The sequence below is a fragment of the Solanum dulcamara genome, chromosome 3 (assembly GCF_947179165.1).
Source record: "Solanum dulcamara chromosome 3, daSolDulc1.2, whole genome shotgun sequence".
Classification (NCBI taxonomy): domain Eukaryota; kingdom Viridiplantae; phylum Streptophyta; class Magnoliopsida; order Solanales; family Solanaceae; genus Solanum; species Solanum dulcamara.
In genome coordinates this window covers 63,152,261-63,163,451 of record NC_077239.1, presented here as the reverse complement: position 1 = coordinate 63,163,451, position 11,191 = coordinate 63,152,261, and the positions used below count along the sequence as shown (strand labels likewise).

Genomic DNA, 11,191 nt, shown 5'->3' with positions numbered 1-11,191 from the left:
CCACCAATTTCATAATGCATGTTATACATCCACAAACGATGATCCATCTACAAAATTACATATATTCAAGCTTAATTAATTAGTTCATAATGACTACAATTCATCGAGACTACAAATTCTAATTAATTCAAGTTATAATTAATTAATTCATATAATAATTAAATTCAAGTTATGAATAATTCAATTTATAATTAATTAATTCATATAATAATTAATTTCAAGTTATGATTAATTCAATTTATAATTAATTAATTCATATAATAATTAAAGTTCAAGTTCATAACTTGAATATCTTCCAAACATCAAAAATCAGTCCACCCAATATTTTTCTAACTTGAATATCTTCCAAACATAAAAAATCCTAAATTCTAATTTCTAATTACTTCATGTTCTAACCATAATTTTATCTTCAAAAACACTTCAAGTCCAACTAACACAATACCCAATTCAAAATCTAATTAAAAAAAACCACAATTCAAACTAAGGCCCTAAAATTTTTATTCACACTCAAACTTCAAGAACTAACCAACTTAACATAATATTTGAACATCAACAACATTTTAATTCCAACTCCAAAAAATATTTAATTCACAATTTAATTCAAAAAAAATCCCAACTCAAAGAAAAGACCTAAAATCTAATTTCTAACATTCATCAATTCAAAATCACATATACAAATGAACTATGTTAATAACATACATTAAACAAATTAAATAAAATAAAATAACTAACAAATCAATAAATTTTTTTTTTTTCAAAATTTAAAAACCCTAAAACTAACTAACCTTATTAAGAATACGGAGAGAGAGGTTGACGGTGGGCAGGGGAGGCGGCAACAATGGTGACGGGGGAGGGCGTGGCGACGGCAGTGGGGGTTGGAATTTTTAGAGAGAAGGGGGAGGGTTTAGAGAGAGAGAGAGAGAGAGCAGAAATGAGAAAAAAGTCGGGTCTGAGTTTCAAATATTTAAGAAAGATCGACGGACAACGTCGCCCTGTCCGTCGCTTTTTTTAAGTAGTTGACTGCTATTTTGATAAAAAAAAGCGACGGACTGGGAGACGCTGTCCGTCGCTTATTTTAAAAAAATTAATAAATAAAATATAATCAAAACGACGGAAGGAGACACAATTTTTAAATAATATTTAATTATTTTCAATTAAAAGCGACGGACTCCGTCATTATTTTTATTTTATAATTCGCCAAAAAAAGCGATGGACATATAGTTTATGTCTGTCGCTTTTTATTAAAAAAAAAAAAATTTTAAAAAAAGCGACGAACAGCGTCTCAAATTCTGTTACTTTTTTGAGCGACGCAGTCCGTCGCTGTTATTTTCATCGTTGTTTGACAGTTTTTAGTAGTGGTGTGAGGAATTTCCATCACAACCTTTAACTTCTTTAATATGATTGTGCAAGAATTGTCCTTATCTTATTGCACCATAACTTCTTTGCTTATATCATCATTGAACACCATTCATAAAACTTTCATTGAAATAACTTGAACATTATGATCCTAACTCATAAATCATGCTTGAAAATCAGAATCATAACTCATAAAACATGCTCGAAACTAACATATAGCATAGGTCTTTGAATTCATCTTGAAATCATGCAATGTAATGTAAATTATGCATAGTTAGGCAAATAAGATTGAAATATATCATAATTAAGAAGACCCAATGCAAATCATGAAATTAGGGCTTTTAGAAGAAGAAATCATAAGAGATTTGGAGAATAAATCTTTGGAATTCCATGGGTGAAAGGACCCAAGGATGAATTCCCATATACCTTGACCTTTAGAAGACCTAAATTGAAGAGAATCGAAGCTTCAACTTGAAAAGTCCTTAGAATTTGCTTAAGGAAGAAGGAGACTCGAGAGCACACTGTTAGAGAGAAGATTTTGATTTAGAGTGCTTGGGTGAGAATGAAAGGGTTAGGAGGGCTTAGGGTAGTTAATAGGTTAGAATAAACTCCCAAAATCCATCCATATTCATTAATGAAACATATGGAATGACAAAAATACACTTAACTTAAAGACTGGAAATCACCTAAACAGGGGACTCACCACGGTCCGTGAAACTCACCACGGCCCGTGGTGATTGACTTGGAATTGGTTCTGAGGGGATCACCCTCTACGAGCCACACAATGGCCTATGAAGATCTCCATGGCCCGTGGTGAGGGTCGTGGAGTGGATACTAACTGGGGTCTGAGTAGGGTGCCCACCACGGAGACAACCACGGCTTGTGGTGCCCACCACAACTTGTGGTTCCTCACGTGGTCCTTCTTTAAGATCCATGCTTGCACCAGGCTGGACCACGAGGGAGATTCATGGCTCTTGGTCCCTTGCACGGCTCGTGAAGGGATCCATAAAGGCCACCTTGTGTCAAAAAACTGAGATTTTCTAAGAAATTTCTTTTGAACCTCGATTTATGACTTTTCAAATTTCAGGGTCTTACAGTTTTCCATAGTAAAACATACCATATGAGAAATGGATAGGAACAAATCTTAACCTTGAATACTTGAAAGTGTGGGGTTATTTGGCTAAAGTGCAAGTTCCTAAACCTAAAAGGGTAAAGATAAGACAAAAAACGGTTGATTGTGTGTTCATAGGATATGCTACTAATAGTAAAGCATATCAATTTCTGGTTCATAAATCAAAAAATCCCAGCATTCATATTAATACGGTAATTGAATCAAATAATGCTGAATTCTTCAAAATCATATACCCGTATAAAAGAGAATGTGAATCTTCTGAGAAAAGAAATAAACGATCTCGGGAAAAAACAAAGGAAAATGATCATAACGAGAAAAATCCAAGATGCAGCAAATGTCAAAGGAACTCGACTTCATTTGGACTAGAATTTCTAATATTTTTACTAAAAAATGAGCCTCGAACTTTCAAAGAATCCATGAATTCTTCAAAAGCACAATATTGGAAAGAGACAATCAATAGTGAGATTAAATCCATAATGAATAATCATATGTGAGAATTGGTTGATCTTCTTCCTAGAAATATATCCTTTGGTTCCAAATGAAAAATGATGTAAAGCAAGACTTATCGTCGAAGGATTTAGACAACGTGAGGATCTTGATTACTTTGATACGTACTCAACGATAATTCAAATGCTAATAACGTTAGTTGCAATGTATGGTCTAGAGATTCATCAAATGAATGTCAAAACAACATTCTTAAATAGAGATTTGTAAGAAGTAGTCTATATGGAACAATCGAATGGGTTCATGGTTCCTGGAAATGAAAGGATGGTGTGACGACTTGTTAATTCTTTGTATGGACTAAAACAAGCGTTCAAACAATGGCATGCAAAGTTTGTCTATACAATGTTGTCAAATGGTTTCAAAATTAATAAGTGTGACAAATGTGTTTACATTATGAATACTCCAAATAAGGTTTTCATTTTCTGTTTGTATGTGGATGATATGTTGATAATGAGTAACGACATTACTAACATAAATGTTACTCAACATATGCTTGCTAGTAAGTTTGATATGAAAAATCTAGGAATTGCTGATTTGATATTGGAAATTAAGATTCACAAAACTCCTCAAGCTCTAGCATTGTCTCAATCTCATTATATTCGAATGGTACTTGAAAAATTCAAGTACTTAAAACTTCAAAATTACAAAAACACTAATTGTTGTGAACCTTGATCTTGGTAAGAATAAAGTTGAGAGTCAGTCTAGAATAGATTATGCAGAGTGTTGGAAAGTTTGATGTACATCATGAATTGTACACGACTAGATTTAGCTTATGTTATAAATAAAATTTGAGTCGATATAGAAGTAATCCTAAGTAAAATCATTGGATGGCAATGAAACGAGTTTTGAGGTATTTAGAACACACTCAAAACTTTGCTTTGCATTACAATAAGCATCCAGCAGTTGTTGAAGGATATAGTGATGTAAACTGGATTACTGGGTCAACTAAAACTAAGTCCACAAGTGGATACATTTTCACCATTGGTGGAGGAGCAATATCTTAGAAATATTCCAAACAAACATGTATAGCTTGCTCTACAATAGAGTTTGAGTTTATATCCTTAGACAAAGCCGGTGAAGAAGCTGCATGGCTTCAGAATTTCTTAGAAGATATTCCATTTTAGCCCAAACCAATGACTCTTATATGCATACATTGTGATAGTCAAGCTAAAATAGGAAGAGCTTGGAGCGTTATGTATAACAGTAAGTCTCGTCACATATGACGAAGACACAATTCCATTAGTCTACTACTTTCTAGTGGAATTATCAAAATTGACTATGTAAACTCAAAGGATAATGTGTCGGGTCCACTTATAAAAGACCTAACTAGAAAGGGAGTTGAGAGATTATCAATAGAATGGGACTATGGCCGATGAAAAATTATCGTGGTGGTAACTCTACCAAGAGGACTGGAGATCCCAAGATCTAGGTTCAAATAGACCAAACAAAGTCATTGATGACGGTTCAACATTGTCAAAATAATTTTTTTATGGTCCTTTCTCATGATAAGACAATGTTCAGTAACAAGGATAAGTTATTAGGACCTTTTAATGATTTTTAAGTTTGATACAGGGTATATCAAATGGTGTATCTACGGGATAACACATTTCGAAATCACCTATGTAAATATGAAGTGTAAGTCACTTCAAGGAGAATCCGATAAAACCAGTTCTCTACACACTTATGAATCGAGAAGTGTTCATGGATGAAACGAACAAAACAATGACAGCCAAACACAGTTAAAGGATTAATTGTGTGACTTATGTTGTCTAGGTATACTTAAATGCTCAATGACTCAAATATATCAAATCTACAGATTGACCGAATATATCCAATAAATGTTCACTATGGAAAGTTCAAAGGGAAACCTACTTATCTAGACGTCATTAATTCTTATTTACGAATCACACAATTTTTTCATGCATATGTTTAACAATAGTCACTCCTTATTCATGTGGGGGATTGTTGGATTTTAAAGGTTTGAATGGGAAATGAAGGGTTGCGACTTTTTCAAAAGGTTGTAACCTTTCTGAAAGGTTGTCCCCTTTTCCAACGAGTTGTGACCTTTCTGACAAGTTGTCCCTTTTCCAAAGGGTTGTGACCTCTCCGATAAGACACAATTAACAGATTTTCATATTACCCTTTGTTGGCTATAAATAGAGGGGTTTTTTCCCTCAATTTTCATAGTAAGATTTCTTCCTTTTCTATATATATTTTTCTTACAAACAAAGTTGAGTATTTGTGTGATTTCGTTGCTGGATTTTAAGTTCTCTGAAATTATTGAAGCTTGAGGTCACTAATTCTTTAGTAGTTTATCCGTTTTATCATGGGAGGAAACAATCCATAATCTTTGGTACAATGAGGGAGTTAAATTTCTTAAGGACAAACAGTAAATTCTATGAACTCGGATACTGTCTTTTCTTTTCATCTTAAAAATATTTTTGTTTTACTATATTGAATACATGGACAACAGTTTCTACGTAAAACGTCTATGTTCATTGCTTTAAAGTACTTTTATTACTTCCTATAACTTATACAGTTAAGGGACTTGCTCTTCTAACTGGTGGTGGATTCATATAAGCCAACCGCACCATTGGGAGTGAGATATTTAGAGATTAGAATATGGCGCAGAAGGACGTAGAGGAAGTGTAGATTGTTATTGAAGTACCTGACATATATGCATGTCTTGTATAATATCAGTGCATGAAAGTTAAATTCATACTATCCCACTAGACTACATTTGACTTTCAGTTAAACAAAATGTGCCAGGTTGATCCAATCACTCAATGAAACTATTATAGTTTATCTTCTATTATTTTGTACCCTTCTCCGAAGCTCAAAGGGGACACAGTCAAACTGATACTTATGTATGCATGATTGGTGCATCTAAGTCAACGTAATCCTACGAGTGAAGTCTCGAGAAGGTAGAATATACGTATATCTTATAAAATAAGAATGCTAACAATGAAAATATATTCAATGAAGAAATATAATATAAAGTTAGAATAATAGAAGCTGACTCAAAATTTTAAAAAGTTTATATAATGATACTAGCATGAATTCGTTGCAGTGCTTAAAATTTAAAGAATACATCAAAAAATAAATTTGATCTTTTTATAAATACAAAACAATAGATTTTGCATAATGCAAAAGGTTTGACTGTTTGGTAGATGTTAGAATATTCAATAATGAGATAATAAAAATTGATTGGGGAATAAAAAAGGTAAATGTAAGAATTGTAATGTGGTTAATGATAATCACCAAAATATAAATAAGTTAACAAAATAGGTAGCCACGTAAAAAAAGATGCTATAATTAATTAAATACTATTTAATTTCTCAATTATTACAATGATCTCCACATTAAATAAAGTAAACAAATACTATATATATAAAAAAAATTGGGGATCCTAAAAAATTTGGAGCTCCAAACGATTGCTTTAGTAGTCTTATGGTCAAGATGGCCTGCTCTAAAGTTAGTACAAATTGCAGAATAATAACATTGAAGATGTCTTATTAAATATAAGAATGGAGATGGTTCTAGACTTCTTTTTACAAATTTCTGGTCATTAGTAAAGACCACAAATTCAAGCAGAAAAGTAACTAGCTAGGGAAAGAAAAAACAAAAAAATCTTAACTATAAGAAAGAAACAAAAGTTAGCTTCTTGGTCTAGTGACTCGAAAACTAATGAGTCAGATATCTATTTGAAGTCAATATTCTTGGTGTTGGAGGAAGAAGAATGTAACAATGAAGATGCAGAAAAGCTTGTATTATTGCTTTGCAAGTAGAAGCTATGCATCTTTGAAGATGGCCCTCCATCACTACTACTCTTATTGTCATTTCTTAATGACACTCCTCCATCTTTAAGGAGCATATCAACTTTCTGGTACTCTTCTCTCTCATGTCTTATCTCTTTCAGCATTGCTGCAACATCTTTCATGGTTGGTCTATCATCTGGTGATGGATTAACACATAGCATAGCTACTCCTATGGTTTGCATCATCTCCTCAATTTCTGATTCGGGCCGAGCACATAAGCTCACATCCAAGACTTCATCATTGCCTCTTTTCTGCCTTACCCAGTCCACAATGTGTACTCCATCTGGTATTGTTGGATCAATTGGCTGCTTTCCTGTTAACACCTCCAGCACAACTACTCCAAAGCTATAAACATCACTTTTCTCTGTTATCTTCATCATGTATCCATACTCTGCACAAGATATTACATATATATGCATTAATTATATAATATCTAATCATATTGTAATGTTTGAAAATGGCACTGCGACTTGTGACAAACCTGGTGCTATGTATCCGTAGGAGCCAGCTACTGTATTGGAGGATCGAGCAAAATCTCCATCATCGACAAGTTTGGCTATACCAAAATCTGCAATGTAAGGCTCAAAGTCAAGGCCGATGAGAATGTTGTTAGCCTTGATGTCCCTATGAACAATTGGAGGTGTACAATCATGGTGTAAATAAGCAAGCCCTTGAGCTGCACCTAGGACAATCTTGTATCTCAATTCCCACTCCAAACATCCATCACTTCGTTCATGTAGAAGGCTACCTAGGCTTCCATTAGGCATGTAGTCATACATGAGCAACCTAGTGTTTTGATTCCAGCAGCAACCTAAGAACTTAACGATGTTCTTGTGACGGATGGAGCCAAGGGTTTTTACCTCAGTTGAGAAAGAATCGCGAACTCCTCCACTAATTCCTGCCTTAGAATTTTGGCAGTTGTATCCAGTTGCCAATGTGGTTGGCCATAGCTTCTTGACTGCGATTGCTTCACCGTTTTCTAGTTCTGCACGATAAACAACCCCGGAGCATCCCTTTCCAATAACATTGGATTCCACTAGGCATCTCAAAATTTGTTCAACAGAAAAATTCAACTTCTGGAATGGAGTAAACTTCCAAGCTGATGAATCCCCTCCACCCAATTCAGAATCATTATCTTCTCTGCTCATTTTTCTCACTCTGTAAACTGCCAGCATCCCAACGAGTGCCAAGGCTATCGTCACCACAGAAAGGAGTGCAATTGCCAATCTCAGCCTCCATGACCGTCTTACATTGCTATTACTCATCATTCCCCCACCTTCAACATTGCTCAAGAAACAAGAATCATGTCCCAATGAGCACAAACCTTTGTTGCCAGCCAGCTCTGCTGCTGATAATTGCCTGAACAACTTATTATCAGGGAGGTAGCCGGTGAAATTGTTGAACGAAACATTCAAGGAAACCAGATTTTCAAGCCTCGAAAGAGACAACAGGTCTCCTCCAAGCTGGTTGTGGGAAAGATCTAGTACCGAAAGTTTGTTTAAGGCAGATATCTGTGGTGGGACTACCCCACTCAAGAGGTTCCAGCTTAAATTCAAGGCAATGTCAAGTGTCTGAATGTCAAACAATTCCACTGGCATGTTCCCTGAGAGCTCATTGCTGCTTAGATCAAGCAATTGAAGGCTTGAGCAATTGCCCAGAGTTGTGGGAATCGATCCAGAGAAGGCATTCTTACTAAGAACAAGTCGGTTAAGGGAAGCAAGTTGACCATAGCTAGCTGGAATCTGACCGTTAAACTGATTCAAGGAAACATCCAAAATCTCTAGCCTATTGAGAAAAGAAAGAGACCTAGGTAAATTCCCACTTAAAGTGTTATTAGATAGATTGAGCATTTGCAATGCCTTGCAATTGCCAATCTCATCAGGAATGGATCCTTTAAGGTGGTTCTCGGAGAGGTCAAGAAAACTAAGGTTGTCTAGAAATCCTATCTCTCTTGGAATTTGTCCGCTAAGTTTATTACCAATAAGTCGTATACGAATAAGAGAGCTACAATTACCTATCTCAGGTGGGATAAAACCAGAAATATCATTGGAAATCAACAGAAGCTTGGTTAAATTAGTTAACTGAAAAAGGTCAGGAGGTAAGCTACCAGTGAGAGAATTGTGTGATAAATCCAGAGCTTGGAGGCTTCTGCAACCAGCCAATGCAGGAGGAATGCTTCCTTCAAGCTTGTTCTGCCAAGCAAAGAATACATTTAGCTCCTTCAATTGCCCCATTTCCGGAGGAATTGAGCCTGAAATTTGATTAGTGTCCATCTGAAACTGTAACAGGTTTGTTGCATTAGAAAGAACATATGGGATTGAACCAGAAATATTGTTGTTACTAATCATCAACTCTTGGAGATTGGTAAGGTTCCCGAATGACCAAGGGATGCTCCCGCTTAAAAAATTCAAAGAAAGATCAAGAATGACCAAACTTTTGCAATTCCCAATTTCATCAGGAATTAGTCCATCAAGATTATTTTGCCAAAGCAGCATTTTTTCCACTTTTTGAAGCTTTCCCAGCTCTGCTGGCAATGAACCTGACAGACTATTTTGGTATAAATACAAGTCCACTAGCTCTGAGCAGTTGCCTATTTCTGAGGGTATTTTGCCAGAAAGCATTGTAGTATAAATAGATAATACCTGAAGCTTTCCCAAGTTACCCAGTGATGGTGGAAGAGAACCTGAAATTTTAGTATCAGCAAGTCCCAACACTATCAAGTTCTGGCAATTCCCAAGCTCATCTGGGATTTTCCCACTAATATCTTTGTTTCCTCCTGCTCTTAAAGCTTCTAAAACTCCAAGTTTTCCCAGTTCAGAAGGAAGATTCCCACTAAGCGTATTGTCGAAGATAATAAGATTTTTCAGGTTAATGCAATTGCCTACCTCTGCTGGGATTTCCCCTGTTAGTTGATTGGAGTTCAAAATCAAATCTTGAAGATTTCTAAGCTTACCAATAGTTTTCGGTATGCCTCCAACAAGACCATTTGAACTAACATCAAGTGTTATAAGTGAAATACAATCTCCAATATCCTGTGGGATGGTTCCAGTGAGATTAGCACCAGAAATGGTCAGTTTTTGCAAGGATTGTAGAGAGGAAAGATTGGAAGGAAAAGGAAGAGCAAGCTGAATGGACTGAATATCAATTTCTGTAACAAAAAGATGAGAAGAACAAAGTATATGAGACCATTTACAAGGATTGGGGTCTGAAGGATTCCAGTTTGAGAATGTTTCAGGAATTGGTGATGTAGTGGAATGAAGCCAAGAAAACAGCACATCAACTTCATTTGAGGGAAGAGCAAAGTTATGTAATAGAAGAAAGGTTAGGAAGGCAAGAAGATAGGGATGATTTGCGGGGTTCAAGAATTGCCTCGACATGGGCATTTGCAATGGCATCAACTTCCAAATTCAATCTTCTTAGGTGAAATGCATTGGGGAGTTGTTTATATATGCTAATTTGCTTAAACGCAGAATCTAGCTTTGCAGGGAAGCAAGAAAGGAAGAGACAAAAGAGAGAGGCAATAATATTTAGTTATTAAAGATTTGAAATGGCCACAAACAACTCCACCATCTTTCACCTCGGGGTTCTCTGCTGCATTATTATTAGTAGATGCCACCATGTGTTACTGCATTGTTTTCCTCAAAACTCATTGTTGGTCTTGCTTTGGTAACTGAGCTCATTGCCCCTCTACTCTATTCATGCTTCTTCAATTTTATTTCAAACAAACACTTGTCATGGAACTCAGTATATGATATGCAGTTAATTAAATTGCTGGAACTCATTTCTCTTTTCTCTCATTAACATTTTCGAAAACGAGGCATTGTCTATGCAGAAAGATTGAAGGGGTCATTTGGTAAAGTATATTAGGAAAAAAAAATGCATATACTATAAGCTTTTTATGTTACTTGTACGTTGTTTGGTACATTTTTTTCAATGTACGTTTAACTATACTATGTTTGGTATTAAAATGTGTATAACTAATATATGAAAATTCATGATATTAGTAATGTAATGGTTTCTAATGCATGCATTAGTATGGTTAAAGACACTATTCTCAATCAAAACTTTTTCCATCATATTGTGGTGAGTATTTTTGTAAACGAATATTTCTTTTTTAGAAATTATGAATTACATGTTATTTTTAATACACCAAACTGAATATTGCATAACAAATAATCTCATCATAACTAATACAAATATTGTTAATACACTATATTCAACATTATTCTTTTATGCCCTACAAATGACCCCTAAAAGAACATGAAGATGATTGGTTAAGCGCAGTGCCAAATGTGGATACAACATCTTAAACGAAAGGTACTATGTTGAACCTAAATATCCATTTGACAATATAGATAGTCTAGTAAGCCAACGTCTTGCT

The 11,191-nt window shown here is 35.0% G+C and overlaps 1 protein-coding gene across 1 annotated transcript; it reads right to left on the bottom strand.

Moving 5' to 3' along the window:
* Positions 1-6,465: 6,465 nt before the first annotated feature.
* LOC129882681 (LRR receptor-like serine/threonine-protein kinase RGI2) lies at positions 6,466-10,640 on the bottom strand. Its single transcript, XM_055957085.1, has 2 exons — positions 7,292-10,640; positions 6,466-7,201 (listed from the first exon to the last, which is right to left on the bottom strand). Exons 1-2 carry the CDS (start codon positions 10,203-10,205, stop codon positions 6,693-6,695), a joined length of 3,423 nt encoding a protein of 1,140 aa, XP_055813060.1. The 5' UTR covers positions 10,206-10,640; the 3' UTR covers positions 6,466-6,692.
* Positions 10,641-11,191: the final 551 nt, after the last annotated feature.